This window comes from Quercus suber, unplaced genomic scaffold (genome assembly GCF_002906115.3).
Source record: "Quercus suber isolate HL8 unplaced genomic scaffold, Cork oak 2.0 scaffold_745, whole genome shotgun sequence".
NCBI lineage: Eukaryota > Viridiplantae > Streptophyta > Magnoliopsida > Fagales > Fagaceae > Quercus > Quercus suber.
Window position 1 is genome coordinate 169,296 of NW_027070182.1, and position 24,982 is coordinate 194,277.

The 24,982-nt window shown below is 35.5% G+C and overlaps 3 protein-coding genes and 1 long non-coding RNA gene across 6 annotated transcripts in view; 1 reads left to right on the forward strand and 3 right to left on the reverse strand.

The window, feature by feature from the left end:
* The window catches only part of LOC112006876 (serine/threonine-protein kinase ZRK1-like), a 43,738-nt gene extending 21,003 nt beyond the window's left edge, over positions 1-22,735 (reverse strand). Inside the window, exons 1-2 of one of the 2 annotated variants that reach the window (XM_065766791.1) lie at positions 21,697-22,735; positions 21,475-21,627 (exon numbers count right to left, since the gene is read on the reverse strand). In XM_065766791.1, the coding sequence (XP_065622863.1) occupies positions 21,475-21,627; positions 21,697-22,667 (1,124 nt within the window). In that variant the 5' untranslated portion in view covers positions 22,668-22,735. Of the gene's footprint in view, positions 1-21,474 lie in introns of both variants that reach the window. The other variant, XM_065766790.1, reaches the window with a different exon arrangement.
* Positions 1-24,982, forward strand: part of LOC136064715 (uncharacterized) — a 31,557-nt gene that overhangs the window by 2,924 nt on the left and 3,651 nt on the right. The gene's annotated exons all lie outside the window — the stretch shown is intronic.
* Positions 10,700-21,015, reverse strand: LOC112016722 (oligopeptide transporter 1). Its single transcript, XM_065766794.1, is given in 8 exon segments — positions 10,700-11,474; positions 11,562-11,744; positions 11,890-12,157; positions 12,261-12,833; positions 12,950-13,047; positions 13,375-13,821; positions 20,394-20,544; positions 20,858-21,015. Coding segments are annotated over 8 exon segments (2,376 nt in total). The 5' UTR covers positions 20,896-21,015; the 3' UTR covers positions 10,700-10,856.
* On the reverse strand, positions 15,225-20,373 carry LOC111994034 (oligopeptide transporter 5-like). Of its 2 annotated transcripts, none has more exons than XM_065766792.1 (6): positions 20,304-20,373; positions 19,350-19,400; positions 17,251-17,445; positions 16,039-16,481; positions 15,613-15,710; positions 15,225-15,497 (listed from the first exon to the last, which is right to left on the reverse strand). In XM_065766792.1, the coding sequence occupies exons 3-5, from the start codon at positions 17,324-17,326 to the stop codon at positions 15,648-15,650; spliced, it is 582 nt and encodes a 193-aa protein (XP_065622864.1). In that variant the 5' UTR covers positions 17,327-17,445; positions 19,350-19,400; positions 20,304-20,373; the 3' UTR covers positions 15,225-15,497; positions 15,613-15,647. The 2 variants fall into 2 exon arrangements, with proteins under 2 accessions (XP_065622864.1, XP_065622865.1); XM_065766793.1 differs by having other exon boundaries at positions 15,225-15,514.

Below are 24,982 nucleotides of genomic sequence, written 5' to 3' on the forward strand. Positions count from 1 at the left end.
TCGAGGTTAGGTTCCCACTATTGGTGATTCTTTTAAAAGAAGGGTTTTAGTCCCATTCCAATGGATGCTACCCCAACCATATCTCGAGACACTGCTTTGTTTAAAGGGTCTGCCAAATTATTATTTGACTTTACATAAACAATTGAAATGGTACCAGATTCGATTAATTGTCTTATGTAATCATGTCTTAGACCTATATGTCTAGACTTACCATTATACATTTTACTGTATGCTCTGCCTAAGGTGGCTTCACTATTGCAATACACCGAAATGACTGGTATTGGTTGTGGCCACAACTCTATGTCTAACAACATATTTCTTAGTCATTCTCTTCCTTGCCTGCTGCCGCCAAGGCTATAAATTCTGATTCCATGGTGGAGTGAGAAATACACGTTTGTTTCTTTGATGCCCAAGAGATGGCACCCCCACCAAGAGTGAATATCCAACTAGCATCTGAATAACCTTCCAAATAGTTGGAAATTTAGAATAAAAGAGTCCCAAACTTATGGTTTTCTTTAAATAACCAAGAACTCTACCAATTGCTTTCTAGTGATCCACACTTGGATTACTTGTAAATCTAGAAAGTTTGCCCACTAAAAATGATATGTCTGATCTTGTACAATGCATAGCATACATCATGCTACAAATAGCACTAGCATACTCAAGTTGTGCTATTGCTCTTCCAGTGTTTTCACCCAACTTTATGCTCCAATCAAAAGGTGTATTTGCTTCCTTTATATTAAGATGTTCAAATCTTTGAAGTACTTTCTCAACATAATGAGATTGACATAGTGCAAAACTCTCACTATGTCACCTGATGATTCCCATAATATTTACTATACTTCAGTTGGTAACAGGATAAATGAGATTTTAACAATTAAGAAATATCAAACTCAACTACAAATTAGAGCAATTCAAAGATTACAAAGACTCCAAATTTATCAAGTGCCACATGAAAGGCATTATGTTCTATGCTGAATCCTCTACTCATAACATTCTCTACTGAAAAATTACTCATATTCTTACTATGTCTTCTAAAAGATGGAAAGACAGAGACTGCATAGCCATATCAACAAAAAAAGAAAAGAAAATGGGAAACAACATATACATATATAGTAAATAATGTATAATTCATTTAATTGCTTAGGAAAAAGTGAAAGCAAAAAAGCACAGGAATGGATGAAACAAATTGTCTTTGTGAAAAGATTAGCTCGTCAATGATTAATCACATAATAATCATCATGTGTGACCCCAAGACACAACAAACAAATTCAGAAAAATACATTAGAATTATGAACATTATAAACTTCAAAGGACCAAGCTCATACACATGGAGTTCCAATCATCCTAATGTAAGATGTATGTGCAAACAAAGCTTAAAGCTCACTAAGTCTAATTTATGGTCAACCTACTAAACCCACTAAATGAACTACAGGACATGAGTTAGTAAAAATATGTGGAAATGGCCCATTGAAACAATAACAAACTCTTCCTGGGACATAACAGCCTCCACTTTGACAGGAAACTCAAGCATAATTGCATTGCAAAAAACCATATATTAACAGATGATCTGACATTTATGTGTAATATAGTGCCAACTATAGCTCAGCGCATGCATGTAAGCAAGAAACATTGCTTTTATGATGTTTCCCTCACACTGACAACTTAATCCTCAGCTAACTATATTCACCCATGTTCATTAGAATGGAAACTCATTTAACAGTATTATATTTATTCCCATCAAATAAACATAATAACATCAGGAATGAAAGATATCAAATCAGTAGGCCACATATTCTCAATTTCTTTTTCGTGACAACAAATAAACAACTTTTTAGGCATATACTCATTCCCTTCATAAATTTTAGGTAATATATAACTTCTGATTTCAGGTCCCTATTTCTTTCCCAGGTTCCATGATTTAGCTATATCAATAAAAGAAATTATTTTATTGGCCAAGTAAAAGACATTTTTGACGCATTAGAGATGGTCATCTTTCTAATACAACAATTTAATCTCCTTAACTCTAATTTCTGAAGAAAACCACTTAAAGTATTTCAGCTTCTCTACATTTCTTTTCAGAACAAAACTTTTCTGCAATTTGAAATTAAAATCATAATTTTATTATAGGGACTGATAACACTAATTTGATATATTGAAACGTCATGTACTAAAAATGCTTATTATGTAAGTTTTAGAGACCAACAGTGTTCAAGGCCAACTTCCATAGAGTAATCATCTCTTTAATAAAATTATGATTTTAAGCATTTACTTACAGTGACTTTAGTAAAAATTCATTAATATACACTCCATTTTCAATAGGACAACGAACCAAATTGAGGTTAACCCACGTTGCAATCTCCCTTCATTTTTGTTCTTTTGAGAGTTGTATCTGAGCTAGTACATTGTTGTTGCTCTTTGATAGATTTAATTTGTTGAAAAATAACAGTTTTGAATGACTTCTTTTGTGGACTGAAAACTAAGATATTGGTGAAAATGATAATATTTGACCATGTACAACTGAGTTCATAACTGTCGTGTATATCAATATGTTACTATCCGGCTGTCATCAAGCTAATGTTTTTACATATGGAGGTGGATTACACTCTCATACATATGGATGCAAAACTAAATTAGTGAGGTAGATTATCACTTAAGAGTGTGCATTGGGTGTATTACCAGAGTATTAGTCATGCTAGGAACTGAGAATTTTCTAAAAGAAAAAGATAAAAACGAAAAATAAAAACAGAGGACATGGTTATTGTATCAGCGAATCTAGTGAACCATGTTGAATCTTTCATGTACTAGCAGAAAATTTTCTTCTTCTCAAACAAGATAACAAAGAATTTGAAGCATAATTAGTGTTGCTCCCTGAAGTGAAGGGGATGTCTATGTTAGCATCAATTCTGGCGTTGGATGTAAAAGATTAACAAAACAGAAAAGTATTCAAGCGATTTGAAGTATTCAAGCAATAACAGAAATTTAAAACTATGGGATTCTGGATACCTGTTTTGCAGTATGCTGCCAAAAGAACCATTTGAATAAAAGACGTATTATGAGATCATAGGAATGAGAAGGTCTTGTGGGATGCAGCTTGAATTTAAGCAAGTTGAAATCATAAACAAGTAGTGGCTTTGTTGATGAAATTCTTTTGCATTTCAATAGAGGGATGCTTTTCCAAATTATTTGCCAGTGGCCAGTTTCTAGGAGTTAGGCTGCACATACAAGCCTTCTCAGCTCATAAGTGAATGCATCACATTTCCTGCTTTTGATTTCTACCAAAAATGGAACTGCAATCTCTTCATGGATGACTTTTACGTTAAGATTGGTTATTTTTATTGGCAGGCTGAAAGTGGAACTAATGAACAAGAGAAGAAGCAAGAGCAACGGTAAAATTGATTCAAAGAAGCTTAAAACGACGACGTTTCATTAAAAGATAAACGGCATCGTTTCACTGAAGCGTGTCTTACTCACTTACTCAAGATCGCAGACGACATCGTTTTGACGCAGCTCTTCTTCTCAAAACAATTCTGGAATTGCTCTGTTCTTCATGACTTAAGCTCCAGATATTTTCCTTATCAGATTGTAGATATTTTGTTTATCATGTACAGCTGTATTTTCTGTTAGAGTTTGTTAGATAGGAATCTTCTAGAGGTAGTTACGACCTATGTATTGTATAAATAGTGAGCTTGAATAAAATTCAGTTTCAATCTTCAGAGAATTCTTCATCTCTGGTTTTCTCTGTTTCCACCATTGATAAACCTTCAAGCTCTTCTTTTTCTTTCACAGGCAAGTAAGGATTACAATTCTAACAAGGCATATGAACAGCTTGCCTAAGTAAAAACAAATAGCACTCTCATATATCTATAGGGAAAACTATAATTTATAAAAATAAAAAAAATAAAAAAACTTCAGTTCATGCTTAGATATCTGAGCCCTATTTCAAACTTGGCCAATTTTACTTTTAATATCAATTTATGGGAGTGGGAGCAGAGTAGAGAATTGAAAGTGGACTCTGAACTTTATGGATCTTAATGCCAGGAATTTAGAAGTTCTTATTGGTCGTTCCAAGAGTGTCATGCACTAAGAAGATTTGTGAATTTATGAAATGCTTTGCAATTTTGTTGAATGTGCGAAAAGTTTTAGTAGCTAATTTGGTTTTATTGGTTGAAAGGTCAGAAGAGAGATAGAACAATGTTACAAACTTAATTAAAAAAAAAAAAATGTTATGAACTCATACACAGACTTGGGCAAGGAGTCTTGAATTTGTGTTTTTCAAGGATGGGACCTGGTCATTCTCATTACCTGCAAGCACTAGAGTTGAGTAGAGAGGTACGTGAATTTATAGATTGCTTCCTGCCTGCTTTGCCTGGCTTACATGAATGTGAATTTCTGTATCTAAATCATGTTTTCACATGCTGAGATAATCATGCATAAAGAATGCTGAGACTTGGCAGCACAAAACCACAATTGCATCTTGGAAACATACTTTTCCTTTTGACTGTGGTTAGCTTTTTCTTATGGTCTTCAGATTGCGAAACTTTTGAATTGCACTTCATGGAGTGGGGTTGGTCCTGGACTAATGCATGCTGCTACAAAAGGTGCTTTACAAGTGGGAAAACCAGCGGGTGGATTAAAGATAGGTAAAGAAGCTGGTGAAGGGACAGCCTCAAATTTTCATCTGTGTCTACCTTCAGAAACTTATCTTACTTGCAGATAATCTATTGTTGTCACCTGATGCTTCTCAGTTGCATGAATTGCTTTTCAGTAGTACCGGTTTGGAAATGGATGCTTTGATGTCTCTTTGGAGTGGGAAAAATTCTTGTGAAATCCTGGTTCATGATTTGTAGTTTTTCATATTTCACCTTGGAATCAGTTGACTGAATCTAATTACAAATGAAGAAATTGTCTTTTACAGTTAATTTTGTGATCCAGTAAAAATGAGTTCTCACCTATAGCTTTCTTTAATTAGTGAGCAGCAATAAATTGCCATGGTCTGGTACCTTATGCTGCTTTTTGATTGGTTATGTTTTGCTGGTACTTTGGAACCAAGAAATGGTTAAGATTTTATTTTATTTATTTTTAAATGAACCATGAACAATATGGTTATTGGATAAAATAGAACACGGCAAAAAGAATAACTGGTATACTAATCTTTAAGATTTTTGGCCCAAGGCCTTGGCTTCAAAATTCAAAGCACTACTACAATGGTGCCTGTGTGAACCACAGGCGCTATTGTTGCTGCTGCTGCCACTATTGCTATCACCATTGTGGTGCTCTCTTACTTGTGCAAAGTTCCCTCAGTAGGTGCCTTCTGAATTTTTGAGGATAACAATGTAATGGTGCAGTAACACTTGAGCAGGATTAAGTACTTCTCTGTTTGTTAAATATTAACTATTTGATTTCATTCTTTTTGTGACAACAATACTCTCATCCAAAGGAAATGAGTTAACTGCAATTATAACAGCTTGAAGATCAATTGTGGGGTAATAAGTTAATAGATTTTGACCCAAATTCAAATGAATTAAGATTATTTTTTAAAGAGAAAAAGGTTCGCCAACTACTTCGAGTAATTATTTCATTTTATTGTAAATAAGACTCATACCCTTTTTTTGGCTCGACAAAAGAAAATATTTACAAACCAACAAAACAGTAGAACTTTTAAATCCGTATGCCCTTATAACCTTCCACTTCAGTTTCACCCTCAGGGATTGATACAGAATAAAAAAAGTCGAACAATTTGGGAACATCATGTTCATCTAATAAGATACGGTGCATATCTATAGTCATGTGGATGACAGGTCTATCGAAGGCATTATGGAGATAGGAAAGTGCATGAGCAATCTGCCTTGCAATCTTTCACCTTCTCTCCCACACCATCGGCTGATGTTGTAGTTCAGTAACACGTTTGACATAAATTCGATATGCAAGGATGCCAATGGCAGCAAATTCGTACACTAAGATAGGACATGGAGTCTCGAGACAACACCCAATGGGCTTTAATACATTACTGTGAGCACACATCTTTGCAGAGATCACTATATCATTGACGGCACAGTTTGTCCAAACTTCAGTTAATCGCATAACAAGAACAGATCGTCCTTCAATAGAACCCTTGTACCAATACATTCCCAGATGTTCAGAATAATTGTTGGTTGCTTGGCGGAGTTGTTGAGATAAGAAGGTACGAATGGGAATAGGCTTTCTATTGCAAGAAGCAATCATCTTCTCAAGTAAATTGCTTCCACTCTCAACAAAATTTCTATCTTTTTGCTTTCTTTTAAAGAAATGATCTTTCAACCAACTCCTCATAGTCTGAATGTGGAAACTTGCTCTCTCCCTTTTGTGCCTACTTGCTCTGCTCTTCTCACTGCTCAATGGCCATTTAGTAGTGAGGGAAGTAAGTTCAGGGAGGTTTCACCGAAAGCAAGTGGAGCTTTCCACAATAGCCAATCAACACAACCTGTGAGACTTGTCTCACAGGGGCGGCTGCACATGTATTTCAGGCCTGGTTCAAAATGAACCCGCTGCGGCTGCCTTGAAAAGAAAAGAAAATGTATATTTATAAAATATTTTTTATACTAATTTAATTTAAAATATCTTTATAATATTAATATCAATGGCAAATAGATAATGACAATAATATAAAAATAAAAATGTTAAATAAACTTAACAAAATAGAATGATCAATTTCCTCAAAAAAAAAAAAAGAAAAAAAAAAAAAAAATGATCAAGCCTACATTGACAATAAATAATAATAATAGATAATAACCTATCGTGAAAGATTTCAAAATATGAAAATTACAAAATAAATTGTAAAACTTTATGTATTTGACTTTTTTTTTTTTTTGTCAATAACTCAATATATTCAAGTTTTATTTTTATTAAATTTTATTTAATTTAAATTTCTTAATAACACAGGTAGTTATGATATTCTTACTTGTATCACACTTCTTAGAGCATTCACATTAAATATACTAAAACTACTTTAAAACTATTTAATCTATTTTAGCACCTTCCATCATTAAAATTATATTACACCGGTGGTTCTATATTTTAAAATAAAAATAATTAATTAATTTATATTCAGCTACAGTAATTAATTTGCCTGTTGCGAGGTTCTGGGAGGCACGCTGCACATACAAGCCTTCTCAGCTCATAAGTGAATGCATAACATTACCTGCTTTTGATTTCCACCAAAACAAATGGTCTTCATGCATGAATGACTTTTATGTTAAGATTAGTTAAATATATTGGCAGGCAAGTAAGGATTGCGATTCTACAAAGGAAAATGAACAGTTTGAATAAGTAGAAACAAATAGCCTAAAAGGAACAACTATAAGTTTGTTTTTAAATTTTAATTATTCTTCAGTTCATGCCTGGGTATCTGAGTCCTAAAAGGAACAAATAGCCTAAAAGGAACAACTATAAATTTGTAATTACTTTCTTGTCAAACTTATCCAGTTGTTGAAAAAAAAAAAAAAAAGTATCCAATTGTACTTTTAATATCAATTTTTGGGAGTGGGGTCGGAGTAGAGAATCGAAAGTGGGCTATGAAATTTATGGATCTTAATGCCAAGATTTAGAAATTCTTATGGGTTGTTCTAACTTCCAAGAGTGTCACACACTAAAGGTCTGTTTGGGATTTGTTTAATTTACTGAAATTAAAAACTTTTTGCTAAAAGTACTATAAATAAAAGTAAAAGTTAGCTGAAATAGTAAAATGAACCTCATGAATAATACCAAAAAGTGCAGTAAGATCTATGAATAATAGCAAAAATAAAATGAATAGTAAAATAAGTTAGCAAAAATAATCTTTGCCAAGTGGACACTAAGAAATTTTGTGAATTTATGAAATGCTTTGCAATTTTGTTGAATGTGCAATAAGGTTTAGTAGGGAGTTTGGTTTTATTGTTTGACAGGAAAGAAAAGAGATAGAAAAATGTGATGAACTCTTACACTAACTTGGGCGTGGAGTCATGTACTTGCGTTCTTAAGGGATGTGACTTGGTCTTTGTCGTTATTTGCTAGCACTAGAGCTAAGAAGAGAGGCAATTGACTTTATGTATGGCTTCCTACCTGCTTTGCCTTTCATACATGCATGTAAATTTTTGAATGCCACATGCATAAAGAATGCTAAAACTAGGAAACACAGAACCCTGCTGCACATGATGAAGCGGAATCTAAACGCCTGAGTGAGTTTCTTAAAGGAATCAATGGAACCTACACACAGACCATCAAATCACCTCATCGCCACAGGCCCCAAGCTGAATGGGAATACCTTGCACATTAAGGCCTCGTTCTTAGAGTGCACAGCCATTCTCTGATTGAAATGGCTAACATGCTCCATAGGGTCTATTCAGCCATTGTACATGGTGAATGTGGGCTGAGTGAACTGCCAAGGAAGTCTTCCTCCCTCAATCTACACACAGACCATCGAATCACCTCATCGCCACAGGCCCCAAGCCGAATGGGAATACCTTGCACATTAAGGCCTCGTTCTTAGGGTGCACAACCATTCTCTGATTGAAATGACAAACATGCTCCATAGGGTCTATTCAGCCATTGTACATGGTGAACGTGAGCTGAGTCAACTGCCAAGGAAGTCTTCCTCCTTCAATCTTGTGTGTGAAAGGCGATCTGAAAATTTGGTTGAGTGCTCTACTCATAGCATCATTTCCCAGTCCTCTCGAAGATGAATTTCTGTTTTTTCGCTCATAATGGTAGTCTTCATCATACGAGAAAGACTCACTAGGAGGAGTCCTTGATCTGCGCCTGTAACTATCTTCCTCTTCACCGTCAGAAGAGAAGTCAAAAATGGAAGGAGCTCTCCTCCGCTGTTCATGGCGTAAGCTTCTCTTCAAGTGATCAATCTCCAACTACATGGCTTTAGCATTTTTCTCTTGAGAGAGGTGGCTACCACCCCTAGAATGACTCCTACTTGTACGGGTAGTGTGCACGCTCCCCTCTCAGTTTCTCCTTTGCTCAAGATCATGGAAGTGATCTCGACGTTGAGATTCCATGGATTCTACCTGGTTTGAACCTTAACTTACCATCATTGAACGTTAGACTCATTATAACACCAATAATTCCCACAGACAGCGCCAATTTTAGGGACTAGATTTGAGTTCCTAGCCCAAAGGTTAATGGATTCAAGCACAAAAAGCCTAAAATAATGAATTTATAGGAAGTGAGTTAGAAAAACTGGGCTAAAATGAATTGGACAACAAGTAAAGTGGATTTAGATGACAAGAATAGAAAGCCAGAATGATTTAAACTGAAGAAAATTGTCATCAGAAAAGTCCAAGGAGATTGGTTCTTATACATTTATCTCAAGTTTGATTACAAAGTCAGTTCTTGATGCTACAATGTTTTCTCTTCATTTCTCGATCCCCTTTTTCTCACTGCCCTTTTCTTCCTTTATACTACCTTCCTCTTTCATCTCTACCATTCGCGTGCAGTACAGATGGTTGGTGTTGATACTTGTCTCATCAGCACCTTCTTGAAGTCTTGGTGTAGTAGTTGTAAGGTTGAAAACCATTGTTCAGATATCACTTTCACATTAATGTGACCAGAGAGTTAGCTGCAGAGCATTTAATGCGATGGTAGCAGCTTTCTCCTTGGATACTTTAGGATTCCACTTTGTCCTATATTTCTACAATGCTTATTTGTACCAATAGAACTCCCTGGATAGCAAACCACCTATTCGGACCTCGGCTCTAGTTAGCCGAGGTGACATTGGTCCTTGGCTTACCCTTTTGTGCCATTATGACCAAAATTGACATCTTCATCCACTAACATGGACTCCCTTGATAATGTTTACTCCTCCTTGAACAACCACTAATTCTCGATTTGGGCTTCAAGCCCAACATAAATATAAATAAGGAGCTCCTGGGCCTAATAGCCCTACAGTACCGTTTTAGGGGGGGGAAAAATTATGAATTATTTTTATGAAGTAGAATGAACGAGTTAAGAATTTGAATGATTAGGGTTTCTTTTAATGGGTTTTTTAATATAAATATTTTGTTTATTTATTGTTATTTGGCCTAATCTTGTTGTTTGGGTTGATTTTTATTGTTGTTATTTGGGTTTCTTTTTTTTTCTTCTTTTTTTTTATAGGTTTAAGGGGTTAAGGATTGCATTGGGAGGAGGGGGTAAGATTATTTTTAAAGTAATGCTATGGACAAAACAAAAAGCCACAATAATTTCACAACATTTCAAAATTAGTACGCCACATCATTTTCAAGAATAGGTATTGAGAAATCTATGTGCATTATTTTCAGACAATGTTGTCATGCTAATTTGCTACTTTTAAAATATTTTTTGATGAGTTTACTTCAGATGTGCTTTAAGTGGTTCTGGAATGGTTGCAATGCATGATCTGAAGGAGCTTATTGCATATGGTGCTCTTCCTATCTGGTAATATGGGTTGAATGCATGAAATTGTCAGTTTGCAACAAATTTGGTAGTGTTGTGATGCAATACAATCGTCTAAATTTATTTTGCATTTCTAGACATTATCTTATTGGCTTCTTTTTTAAAGATGGTTTTTTTGCATAGAGAGATTACTGATAGTGGTTCCATCCTTCCACTTGTAGAACAATAAACAAATTCAATAATTTATATATTAAAAAATAATTATTCTTTCTTATAACAAGCCGCTTCAGATTAATGCAAACTTGCAAACCAATCTTGGAAATTGAAAAAATAAATATTTAATTACCAAAAAGACTTGCATCTTTACAATGACTTATCCCAACAGGCAGAAATATATATCAAATTGGTGAACTAGAACTTCAACAGGCATTGGAGGACATTGAATGTCACATTAGCCCAAGACGTAAACCTTAATCTTCTCAAAAAACAGGGCACCCCTTTTTCACAATCACAGGAGCTGTGGGGCATGAAGCCAATGGACAATGATCCATGTCCAGCTTCCACCACTCTGGACCAATTACATTCTTGGATTGAAGAGTGAAGAAAAGCATGATACCCAAAAAGGCAACCCCAGCATCTAAAGCAGCAGATAAGACATAGGCATGTCTAGCCCACCACGCCTTAAATTTTCTGTAAATATAGAAATTGAAGAAAATTCCGACAGCTCCCCAAGCCCAATAGTTCACTGCTTTAGTTGGTGGCATGCTACTTGTAGCTCCAATGATGATAGGCATGTTTATAAGTCTAAGCCACTTGATGTTGGGGTACTTGCGTGAGAGAAACCAGCCAGGAATAGGAGCTAAGAAGCCAAGGAGGAAGAACCAGTTCATCTCTTTGTAGATACCATATTTTTTGAACATTCTGAGTGGACCTATGACTCCCCAAATGATGGAAGCATTGTAGAAGACATCATCCCCAGGGCATGTCCAAGGGCTCCCCTCAGGCAATAATAACGGATCACATATGTCCTTTATGCTTGAGAGAAGCCACCATGCCGTGGCAAAGTAGGTACTTGAAGCAACAAGTGTTCCAACTAACTGAGAATGTAAATTAACAACTAGTGTCATTATATCGAAATAGTAAACAAAATTTCATATAATTGTTACTGGTATTAATTAACTTGCCTGCACAATGAACATGGACCTTGGGGGGATTTTCATATAGTGAACTAATTTGAAGTCATTAACAAAGTAGAGTGCTTGTGACATGCTAATGTAGCCATAGGTCTTGAAAGCCACATTAGCGAGGGGCTTCCCTGGATAAATATACCCAATCACCAATTCTGTGATCATGTTTAGCCCTGGTTGCTGCAATTAACAATAATACATCATATTGAGAATTGTAGTCTGTAAAAATTGGATGCAAAATAATGTAGAATGTAATTAACTCATTCGAATGAATGTTTGTTGTCTTTTATCAATGAAATACAAGGATGGTTAGGGTTATTCATACCGTATTCGTTGTGGCTTGAATTATTCCAATGGGTAAAGTAAAAAACAGCGCAATGCCACAAGCCATTAATAGTCCCCACCATGGGAGTTGCAGCTGTTTGTCAAAACCTTCACAAGCAAACATGGCAAGAGCCACCCTTAAAACTAAAATGGTACAAAACCACCACTGAGGGACTTGTTTATAGTTCTTCTTCATTAACCTCGCGTGCACATCGGTATAATTATCTTTTGTTGCACTTGCTGTCTGTTTCCAGAGTGTCCAGATTGTTCTGCTCAATGTTTTTACCCAAATGGAGAAAATCATGAGAAGGCTTTTAACTAAATAGAACTTTTGCAAGAGAATAGAATAGAAGATTTTAAGAAGAAGCTTACTTTCCATTAAAGAGGGCAACATGAGTAAGAGTAGCTGTTAGAGTAGCAAAGCTCAAACCATAAGTAAAAGCAAAGAACACACTTAGATAAAGTTTGCTGTAACTGTCATAAGCTGCATGATTAATATCAAATGCTTTCTCATTCAGAATTCAGGATATGTTGTAGGGTTGTCCAGTGTGATCAAAAGTGTGGGAAGAAAAGATAGGAAACTTCTTGGCATCATATGCATTACTCCAATAAGCAATCGGGATAACGACATAGACAAACAACATAAACCCCACTAAAATATTGATGATGGCAAACCCAGGTGTGGCTAAGGGGGTGCCCAAAAAGCTAGCTATAGTGGACCAGTCAAGGCCAAATGAGCCTAGTCCAAGGCCACTGATCCCTCCACCAATTTGTTGGGCTGTAACTGAGTCCTTCCAAATCAAACAAGCAAGGGAGATAGCTGATATTGAAGGGAAAAAATAGCTTGGAACAATGTAATAAGCAAAGCTTGCTGCAAAAATTATGAAGAAGAATTGTATCCTTGTAAGTCCTCCTTTAGGTTTGTTTTCTTTTTCATGCTATGCCCTGCATTTCAAATATATTACTCGGTTCATTACCAGGAAGACCAATCTGTCAATTAAACATTGAACTAATTCTTCTTCTAAAATAAGCAATCTCAGTATAAAAAAAGGATGGTGTACCTGAAAAGAGAGACTTGGACCAGGTTTGCTGGCCACCACATATAAGGTGAGTCAACAAGATATTTTCTGAACAGTCCAGCCCATCCATAACCAGGCATCTGAAAAGTTCATGTGAAAAACAGCTATGTAGTAGGAATAACACTCTAAGAAGCATTTTGTGTAATACATTGATGGCAGGACACTTATTTTATTCACATTAGAGCAGCTTGTATTCTCCAAAACTAATGAGGGGTAAGACTGTCTATCAATTATCTATCCTAGACCCCGAAAAATTGGAGCTTGGTGCACCAAGTACAACCTTTTACTAGTGGCTTAATTCTTAACGTGAACAAACAAGTTCTTGTATCAAACATTCTTTATGTGAGAAACAGGTCAGTTGGCTATAGCCATAATGCCATTAAAATGAAACCATAATCCAAATATACCTGAGTAGTTAGTGATAGTATATAGGCTGCTACACCAGAGATACTCCTGTGGTAGAAAGCCTTGACCCCAGTAACAATATGAAGTGCATACACCCCACCAGCCCCAGAATTCGCAAAAATGGTGATCAAAACATGTTCCTTCAAATTGAATGGCCCTGGATTCAAGGAGAAGGACCAGTTTGTGAGTGGGACTCAAATTGACTTTGATGGAAGATATGCAGCCATTAGCTTCCCTAGTGGGAGCACAAGGATTTGTATTATGACTGGCGTAATTGACAGCTGATTTTGGCGGTACACGAAAAATTGATTTACAAAAGAAAGAACAACACATGATATCAATCCAAGAACCCATGTTCGAAATGTCAATGTTGGCTGTGTTGGGTCATCTGTTGGAGGAACTGTAAGTCTAACTTGTTCAATTGGGCTATCATTGTCTTCATCCCCTGCTTATATAGAATGACCACATTATTAAAAGTCAAATGCAAAAAATTTGAAAGAAAAAATAAAATTATTTCTTTATAAATTTATTTCTGAAATTATTAAGATGAATAGAATTGAATGAAAGTAAAAAAAAATCAATTAAGTGCCTCTGTTATCATGGATTTAAACAAAATTTTGTGTCAACTTTAATAATATTTCAGAGCTATGGGGTGTTACAATTATTGTAGCCAATTTCTCACGTCTGTTTTTGAGAGGTAGGATCCAATTATTGTAGGTGCCTGAAGACTCTGAACTGTGAAGAATTTTTAGATTTCAAAATATGTTGGCTTGGTAAGGAAAGCTGGAGGAGATCAATGACTGCCTGTCTAACTACTCAAATATGACATAGCCTCTTTTTTCCCTTTAGCTTTCTTTGCCCCTCTTTTTTGAACTGCAACCTTCAGTTAAAAAAAAAAAATGCAACCTACTTAATTTTTCTTCTCTTTGCAAATTTCTCTAAAGTCTCAAACACTTGAATTCCTTGGAGCTATTGTTGAAAGGGTAAGACCTGCCTCAATTACAAACATAGACCACTTTGTGAATATTGCAAGGAGAAGGGCTCTGGAAGCGAATGAGGCAGCATCAAAGCATAGAGAAGCTGACCAAATGAAAGGAAACCTTGTGGAACAAACCATTGATTACACAACTGGTGAAGAGAAACAAAGTTTGGCTCTACCACATAATTGTAAAGTTCGCTTCTTTGTTGATCATTTTGAAAATCTATCAAACTTCTGAGCACAATATGAGGGTACAGGGCCTGAGATTTGGCAACAGACTGGGTAGTTTAGATGCATTTGTCACAGCTGCAGGCACAGGACAGGCAGTGGCTGGTCTTTCCATATTCTCCAAGTCAATTTATTTTCCCTCCTTTCATTTAAACATTCATATTAAATTAGTGAATGAATCCCTTAGCACATGTCCAGCAGGAAAAGAATCCAAACCATAAGTGCTTCTTGATAGATTTTCCTGGTTCTAGTTTATTCAAAAAGGTTACAAGGAGGGGCAATGCACAGTGCACACCAGAGAGGACAAAGAATTAAGAATCCATTTGACACGATAACAGAAGAACTTGGAATAAATAGATTATCACAGAATTTCATGACGGCAAAACTTGACGGGGCTTTTAGAGGCGCAGATTTGGAAGCTGTTGAAATGTCTTGGTAAGTGCATGTCTTTGTTTTTGTAAAGTGATATATTTAGTTGATACTTGATAGGATGAGAAATGAAACCAATGGGAAAAAGATTGGGCCAATTCTACCAATTTGATGTTTTGTTGATTCTACTGTACTGTGGATTTTTTCCCTTTTTTGTCCACCATTAATATTTTCTAGATGACAAAAAAAAAAAAAAAAAAAAAAAAAAAAATGGCAAACCCAGGTGTGGCTAAGGGGTTGCCCAAAAAGCTAGCTATAGTGGACCAGTCAAGGCCAAATGAGTCTAGTCCAAGGCCACTGATCCCTCCACCAATTTGTTGGGCTGTGACTGAGTCCTTCCAAATCAAACAAGCAAGGGAGATAGCTGATATTGAAGGGAAAAAATAGCTTGGAACAATGTAATAAGCAAAGCTTGCTGCGAAAATCATGAAGAAGAATTGTATCCTTGTAAGTCCTCCTTTAGGTCTGTTTTCTTTTTCATGCAATGCCCTACGTTTCAAATAATACTTGGGTTCATTACAAGGAAGACCAATCTGTCAACTAAACATTGAACTAATTCTTCTTCTAAAATAAGCAATCTCAGTATAAAAAAAGGATGGTGTACCTGAAAAGAGAGACTTGGACCAGGTTTTCAGGCCATCACATATAAGGTGAGTCAACAAGATATTTTCTGAACAGTCCAGCCCATCCATAACCAAGCATCTGAAAAGTTCATGTGAAAAAGGGTTATGTAGTAGGAATAAAACTCTAAGAAGCATTTATTGTAATACATTGATGGCAGGACACTTTTTTTATTCACATTAGAGCAGCTTGTATTCTCCAAAACTAATGAGGGGTAAGACTGTCTATCAATTATCTATCCTAGATCCCGAAAAATTGGAGCTTTGTGCACCAGGTACAACCTTTTACTAGTGGCTTAATTCTTAACGTGAACAAACAAGTTCTTGTATCATACATTCTTTATGTGAGAAACAGGATCAGTTGGCTATAGCCATAATTCCATTAAAATGAAACCAGAATCCAAATATACCTGAGTAGTTAGTGATAGTATATAGGCTGCTACACCAGAGATACTCCTGTGGTAGAAAGCCTTGACTCCAGTAACAATATGAAGTGCATACACCCCATCAGCCCCAGAATTAGCAAAAATGGTGATCAAAACATGTTCCTTCAAATTGAATGGCCCTGGATTCAAGGAGAAGGACCAGTTTGTGAGTGGGACTCGAATTGGCTTTGATGGAAGATATGCAGACATTAGCTTCCCTAGTGAGAGCACAAGGATTTGTATTATGACTGGCGTAATTGACAGCTGATTTTGGCGGTACGCAAAAAATTGGTTTACAAAAGAAAGAACAACACATGATATCAATCCAAGAACCCATGTTCGAAATGTCAATGTTGGCTGTGTTGGGTCATCTGTTGGAGGAACTGTAAGTCTAACTTGTTTAATTGGGCTATCATTGTCTTCATCCCCTGCTTATATAGAATGACCACATTATTAAAAGTCAAATGCAAAAAATTTGAAAGAAAAAATAAAATTACTTCTTTAAAAATTTATTTCTGAAATTATTAAGATGAATAGAATTGAATGAAAGTAAAAAAAAAAATAAATAAATTAAGTGCCTCTGTTATCATGGATTTAAACAAAATTTTGTGTCAACTTTAATAATATTTCAGAGCTATGTTTCTCGTTGAATGTTAAGAAACAATACCAGATTAAATAATGAGCTATTGTGATCAAGAAAGTAATTCTTCTCACAATATATTCTGTATAGTACACGAATGACAAACAAAACATGTAGTAGACAAGGTTACACAACAAATAATAATAATAATAATAATAATAATAATAAATTTGTTTGAGTGGACAATAATAATAATAATAATAATGCTCACTAATTATAAGAAAAACATGTTCTGTGCTAAAGCTGATGTCATGCATACCCAACATACATGCAATTTTCATCGATCATAGCAAAAAAGAAAAGGGTGGTGAATTATGAAACCAGGGTAAACTATGATTCCCATGAAGTAGAACTACACAACAAATCCAAGAGAAACGTAGTTTACATCAATTGAAACAAAACATGTTTGGTAATGAGGTTGATTTCATGCATGCATACCCAGCCATACATGTGGCATTCATGAATCATGACATAAAATGCAACGAATCATGAATTATGAAACTCTATTTTCTGTGTGTTTGTGTTAGAGAGAGAGAGAGAGAGAGAGAGGGAGTTACCAGTCATGTTAGTATTGGATTGAGTCTTCTCAAGTGACATTGCTTTAGGGTCTCCATTTTCATCGTAACTTGTCATGGCTCTCACAAAGCTTCTCCTTGGACACACTTTCAAACTCACACAGCACTTTATATATATATACACACACCACCCTTGTGTTCTTAAAGTCTCACACAATCTTGGAATGTTATTACACACTGTAAACAGGATATTAAAACAAAATAAAAGTTGTTCTTAAAATTTTTAAGTGAATAATGAGATTTTAAAGCCAAAAGTTTGCGTTTATGATGTAAAGACAAACAAACAAACAAACAAACTTTATGTTTGAAAGGCGGTCTTTTGGAGAAACAAGGAAACTACATTACCACACAGTTCATAACTAAGCTGGCTCGCTAAAGAAAGACCATTTATTTCATTAAGAATCATTCATTAATCTTGCATGCATTTCAATATATGTTCCTGCTTAACAGAATCCAGAATATTGTATATTGTATTCAAAGCTGCGTACAAGGATGATTGAAATCATTTTGTCAAGTGAAGTTGAATGAATTAATGCCAATATACCAGTTATTATGGTCTACGGCAATGTCAGGAGGAAATAAGTTTTCTAGACAAATTTGAGTAGTTAGTTCATTTTACTGTGAATATGACTCTTAGAGCATCATTGTAGAAGGATATTAACAATGAATACTACTTATCTTGCTTGGCTTTCCTTCTAATCTCTAACCTTTGAGCCATTATAAACAAGAAAGCATTTTGAAAATCAACTAAGTTCTGCCTTTCAATCTCTTAACTTCTGAGCCATTGTGAAATAGGAAGACTTGAAATCAACCTATTGGCGTGCTTAAAACATTTGGATATGCAACAATGTGAACATGTTATAATTCAAAAATAAAACTTGTTACTGTGGCTCTTGATGTCCATCCCTGATCCTCCATCATCCAATGGCCTAGTGTCCACACCAACAAAACTCTTTTTGTCTGTGTGTGTGTTCATGCTATTGTTTGTGACTATCCTTTGTGATAGTGGGATGAGACATCTTTGTATGTATTACAATGCCAAATATCTGTCTCAGTGTAGATTCATACCCAAGGTGATTGGATTAGAGTTTTTGGGCATCAAATGAGTTAGTGTGACCTTGAGTCTTGACTTGGCTGTTTCTCTCCACTTCTACCAATGTTCAAGCAGCCCTATGCAGCTATATTTCTCCATCAAAGTTCCCTAAGAAGGTGCCTTCTAAATTTAAGAGGATAACAATGAACTGGAGCAATAATACAAGATAAGGACTAAGCACATCTCTGTTTGTAAGGATAATGACATTTTTGTTTCATACTTTCAGGACAACAATATTTATCTCAATCAAAAAGGGAAGGTGTTTTTTTTATAATTATTTCAGTTAGATGATCAATTGTGGGACAATAAGATATTTAATGAATTTTCGACCCAAATTCACATGAATGATTAAAATTTAAGACTATTTTGTAAAGAGAACAAGGTTTTCCAAACCAAATTGAAAACACAACTTCAGTATAAACACATTTTACATTGAAATTGTGTTTTTGGAAACTTGATTTCATAGTAAAATTTGAATTTTCAACGCTCAAATAAGAGGTTAGCCTAGCTGGAAAGGTACTTTGATGAACCAAATGAGAAATAATCAACCATGGAACAAGCCTCTCAATCTGCCCCAAATCTTTGGTAATATCAATCATTGTTAGCGTTTTCTCTATATCTTCCTCAGTACATGTCAAGGCAAGGACCAATACAAGTTGATGCGGACTTGGCGGTGGTGTTTTAGTTGAGATCCTAATGTGGATTGATATGATTGACTGAGGAGGGGGGTAGTGTTTGAATGCTTCGATGAGGCTGGTTTCAAAAGCTGCATACAGTTGCGGTCATTTTGGGTGTTAATTTCGGTACATGAATCAAATTTTGCTTTGCTACCATATTTGATGCAGTACAAGGTTTGTAAACTTGTCTAGGGATTTATAAAGAAAGAACGTAACAAGCCTAGGGCTTCACCACTTAAGGCTGCTTGAAATCACCACCAAGTTAGAGAAAAATTTCAATTCAATATTATCTATTATCAAATTCACCATACCACAATATTTTGCCTCTATTTTTGGAGCCTTTTGAAGTAGGACCTCCAAAGCTAGAATCAATAAGGAAAGAAACAAAAAAGTCAATTACATATAATTCAGCAATAAAATCAGAATTCAAACCAAATCAAATTCAAATAAAATAAAACCTATTGTCAATCCTCCATCATCAAGTGGCCTAGTGTTTGCACCAACAACACTTGCTTTTTTGGCAAACCGTATTGGTCCTATTGTGACTATCCTTTGTGATTGTGGGATAAGGCATCTGGATATGTTTCACAATGCCAAATATCTGTCTTAGCATAGATTGATACCCAAGGCAATTGGATTAGAGTTTTTGCACATTAAATGAGTTAGTGTGAGTGTGTGACCTAGAGTTTTTTCTTTGATGTTTCTCTCAACTACTGTACAAAGTTCAAGTAACCCTATGCAACTATATTTCTCCAGCAAAGTCCCATCGGAAGGTGCCTTTTGAATTTAAGAGGATAACAATGAACTGGAGCAGTAAAAGTAGAGAAGGATTAAGCACATCTCTGTTTGTTAGGATAAAGACATTTTTGTTTCATACTTTTTAGGATAACAATATTTATCTCATTCAAAGGGAAGGTGTTAACTGCAATTATGCCAATTAGAAGATCAATTGTGGAGCAATAAGTTATTTAATGAATTTTTTTACCCAAATTCACATGAATGATTAAAATTTAAGACTATTTTGAAAAAAGAAAAAGGTTTGCCAAACTAAATTGAGAAATCATATATATTCTGGAAAAAGAAAATTTACAAACCAATCAAACAGTACAGAAGCCTTTTTTTCCCCAACAAACCACTATACATAGCCAGTTACTAAGACTATGAACTGCTTAGTTTGCATTCCTTTTATTCAAACAAAAGAACAATTATCAAACTCCTTTGCCAATAACAACCTATCCTCTAGTTCTTATAGCATCAATACATACCTTAAGGGTCTGCCATAATGATAACTTCCCAATGACAAGTTAAAACTGCCATACAAGCTCTGTCATCATTCAGTTGCATCACAATTAAACTTCAAGAGTCCTTTTAGAGGCTTCGTCCACTGCTTGGATTTCATCACTAGAAGCATTCCTTTTCAATGATGTAGAAGCATGCTCTTCAAAACGCTCATGAAGCTTTAAATTCTGCAAATTTCCCAAAAGCACTTCACCAGTTTGTGTGAACCTGTGTGATTGAGAAATACCATTAGCTGATCTCATAGAGAGTTCTCCTTCATTACTTAAGATGCATACCAGTTTGTTAGGACTGCTTCTTAGTAGGAATGGGGATTTAATAATGTCATTAAATGGCTCTCCATCAAATTAGCTTTCTTAACTTTTCTAAATTCTATCCATGGCCATTTGTTTGAATATCAAGTGAGTAAATTTTGTTTGTTGTCATGCCAAAATCATTTGGATATGCAATAATGTGAATCTGTTTATCTATAACATATGATTGGATGAAATCAAGTGAGTAAATAATTACTGACGGAACGAACCTCTCAATCCGTCTGAGTTGTTTGGTGACATCAACCATAGTTGGCCTTCTTTGTGGATCTTCCTCTGTACATGTCAAGCCAATGTCCACCACAGCTTGTAATTGATGCTGTAAACTAGCACCTCCATCCCCATCTTCAGCCAAGATTGCAGGGTCCACAATCTCGTTTATGCAACTACCTTGAGCACGGTTATGTATGTATGCTACTAAACTAGAATCTTTATCAATTGTAAATTGGGTTATATTAAGCGAATCCTCTCCAGTTAAAAGTTCTAGAAGAAACAGACCAAAATCATATACATCAGCAGGTTTGTGTGAACCTGTGTGATTGAGAAATACGATTAGCTGATCTCATAGAGAATTCTCCTTCATTACTTAAGATGCATACCAGTTTGTTAGGACTGCTTCTTAGTAGCAATGGGGATTGAATAATGTCATCAAATTAGCTTTTTTAACTTTTCTAAATTCCATCCATGGCCATTTGTTTGAAAATCAAGTGAGTAAATTTTGTTTGTTGTCATGCCTAAATCATTTGGATATGCAATAATGTGAATCTGTTTATCTATAACATATGATTGGATGAAATCAAGTGAGTAAATAATTACTGATGGAACGAACCTCTCAATCCGTCTGAGTTGTTTGGTGACATCAACCATAGTTGGCCTTGTTTGTGGATCTTCCTCTGTACATGTCAAGGCAGGGTCCACCACAGCTTGTAATTGATGCTGTAAACTAGCACCTCCATCCCCATCTTCAGCCAAGATTGCAGGGTCCACAATCTCGTTTATGCAACTAGCTTGAGCACGGTTATGTATGTATGCTACTAAACTAGAATCTTTATCAATTGTAAATCGGGTTATATTAAGAGAATCCTCTCCAGTTAAAAGTTCTAGAAGAATCCGACCAAAATCATATACATCAGCTTTCTCAGTTACCTTGCCTGTTGCTTCAAACTCAGGAGCGCAGAAACCAAAATGTCGAAAGCAGTCATAAGCTTCCACGTCAGCTTCACCTTCGGGAATTGATACAGAAAAATAAAAGCTGGACAATTTGGGAACATCATTTTCACCTAATAAGATAGTGTGCATTTTTATAGCCATGTGGATGACAGGCCTTGGGAAGGCAGTATGGAGATAAGAAAGAGCATGAGCAATCTGCCTTGCAATCTTTAACCTTCTCTCCCACACCATCGGCTGATGTTGTAGTTCAGTAATACGGTAGACAAAAATTCGATCTGCAAGGAAACCTTTGGCGGCAAATTCAAGCACTAAAATGGGAATTGGAGTGTGGAGACAACAGCCTATGGGCTTTAATACATTGCTGTGTCCACTCATTTGTGCAGAAATCACTAAATCATTGATGGCTAAATCGGCCAAATCATAATCTAAACGGTTAATGAGAACAATTCGTCCTTCAAGAGAACCCTTGTACCAATAAACTCCCAGATGTTGAGCAGGATAATTGTTGGTTGCTTGGCGGAGTTGTTGAGGGGAGAAGGTACGGATGGGAATAGGCTTGGCATTGCGAACAAAGTAAGCCTTAATGAGAACCATTCGTCCTTCAAGAGAAACCTTGTACCAAATAGAGAGCCCCATTACCAGCTTTTCAGAAGAAAAGTTGTTGGTTGCTTGGAAGAGCTGCTGAGCGGAGAAGGTACGGATGGGAATAGGCTTGCCATTGCAAGAGGCAATCAGCTTCTCAAGTAACACGCTTCCATTCTCATAAAAGTAAAACGCTCTCTCTCTTTCCTCTCTTTCCTGTCTTCTTTTAATAAAGAAATGATGATATGGCATGAACCAACTCCAGCGCATAATAGCTTGAATGTGGAACGTCCTTCCTTTGCTCTCTTTTGTTTGTGCTCTAAATCTAATGGGAAATTAAGGGTCGGTTTGGATTGAACTTATTGTTGCTGAAACTAAAAACTAAAAACTAAAAACACTGTAGCAAAATAATTTTTAAATGTGTGAATAGTATTACGGGACCTATTTTTAATATTTTTTAGGCGAAAAGCACATTTTAGTCCCTACATTTTTAGGCGATTTCTATTTTAGTCCCTAAATTTTATTTTTACCGCTTTTAGTCCCTATCCTGAAAAACGGTTCCGTTTTGGTCCTTGCCGTTACATCAGAAACGGATATTGCTGACGTGACAAACGGCGATAATAAATAATATTTGTTTAATGTCCACGTGGCCTAATTAATAATAAAAAAATATTTTTTGACATTAAAAAATGCCACGTCAGCATATAAATTAAAAAAAATAATTTATTAATTTTAACTAAATAAATAAAAAAATTAAAAACAGAATAAAAAATTAAAAATTTTATGAATTGGAGATCTAAGTGTGTATTGATCAAGAACACACAAGAACACAAACTTAAACCCAATTACATAAACCCAGAAATTAAAAAAAAAAAAAAAAAAAAAAACATGAGATCCCTGCTATAAAAGCAAGGTGTTTCTCCGCGCCGATTGATCGGCTACCACGCTGCGAACCTGCTCTCATTTCTCTCTCTCTCTCTTTCTCTGATTCTGTAAATACAAAATCCCCTAATTTTCACAAACCCTAGGGTTTCCCTATTTTCGTATATGAGATATCAATCGAAACGATGCGTTTTGAGCGCAGACCACAGTGAAAGATAGAGAGAGAGAGAGAGAGAGAGGGGTTGATCGGAGAGAAAGGAAGGGTGGGAAAGAGTATAGGGAGAGAGGGGGCGGGAGGTCGAGGTCGCGGGAGGTCGAGTCGGAGTCGGATCGAGGCCCGATAAGCAGCTCGAGCGATCGGAACCAGACCTGTTGATCAACGAAGGATAAANGTTTATTATAGATCATAACCTCTATCGAGTGAATAATTTAAAAGTGCAAAATATCTCAAAATAGAGAAAATCCAAACTATCATTTTATATAATAAATAATTATCCATCTCTAATTAACTTTATATTTTACAAACTTGAAAAATATATAGGTCTGTTTGGTAGTAAATATATTCTTTCATTTATCAATCTTTGATCACATAGCAACGTCGACCCTTGTCGATCTATCATACTCATTCTTCGATCTGGTCGGAGCGTCAAAATCTGCAACCACAGCAACGATCTTCTCAGCATCCACAGCAACGATTTGGCTGGAGCGTCGAAAACGGCATCCACAGCAACGATTCGATTTGGAAGCTCTGTTGTCGGCGCCGGGAACAGCTCCGTTGGAAGCTCGTTTTTTATTTGGATTCTCTCTTTTTTTTTCTTTTTTTCTTTTTTATTTCGTGGTGTATCATAAATAAGTATGAATGGAGTTTTCAATTTGGGGTGATGAGCTGCTTTAGATGGTGTTAAATTGTTGAGAGTTTTTGTTGTTTGTACTTCTTTGGTTAAACTGTGAATGAAGTTTTTGTGTTAATCTATGACTGTGGTGGTGGCAAAATGAAATGTGCAATGAAGAAAATGGTGGGAGATGAGGGTTTGGCGGGTAGGCTAACAGCAGTCTTTGACTATTACTCAGGAATGGGTCCCACAAAAAGTAAAAAAAAATTGAGTGATGAAAAGTTGAAAATATGTGCCAAACGGGTGTAATTAGGAAATTTGGATATTTTAAGTGATGAGTGATGAGTGATAAGTAATGAGTGATGAGTGATGAAAATTGAGTGACCATTTTTTTTAAACCAAACAAGCCCTAAGTATTTTTAACACACACACACACACGAGGATATGAGAGATTGTTTTTTTTAAAGAAACTTACAGTAGTGTATATCCAAAAGGGCATACTTTTATTTCCTAGTATTTAATATGTGAACACAACAAAAATTATTTGATTTTCATGGTCATGTTACTCTTTTGCATTTATTTTTGGTTTTATGATTTTTTTTTTTTAAATCTTACCTTGAGAAGGCTATAAATATGTAGTGAAACAACAATTATAAATTGCACACATACATAACCATTATAATTATTTAGTTCAAGAAATGAGTAAAAAAAAAAAATTGGAGGAATATTGTAGAATAAAAGTTGTTACAAAATGTCTCTCTCTCAAAGGCCTCATGTGAGAGTGCATGAGGTTCTGCCAAGTGGCACTCAAATTTTGCATTTAGCCTTTTTTTACCTCTTTCATTAAGCTCTTTTTTTTTTTTTTTTTTT

What these genes read in the sequence shown, in the direction of transcription:
- LOC111994034 (XM_065766792.1), bottom strand. Translation starts at nt 17,326, where the DNA reads ATGACAAGTTACGATGAAAATGGAGACCCTAAAGCAATGTCACTTGAG. An exon ending in ATCCAATACTAACATGACTG is followed by an intron (nt 16,482 to 17,250) that starts GTAACTCCCTCT and finishes CTATATAAGCAG; the next exon opens with GGGATGAAGACAATGATAGC. An exon ending in TACTATCACTAACTACTCAG is followed by an intron (nt 15,711 to 16,038) that starts GTATATTTGGAT and finishes TGAACTTTTCAG; the next exon opens with ATGCTTGGTTATGGATGGGC.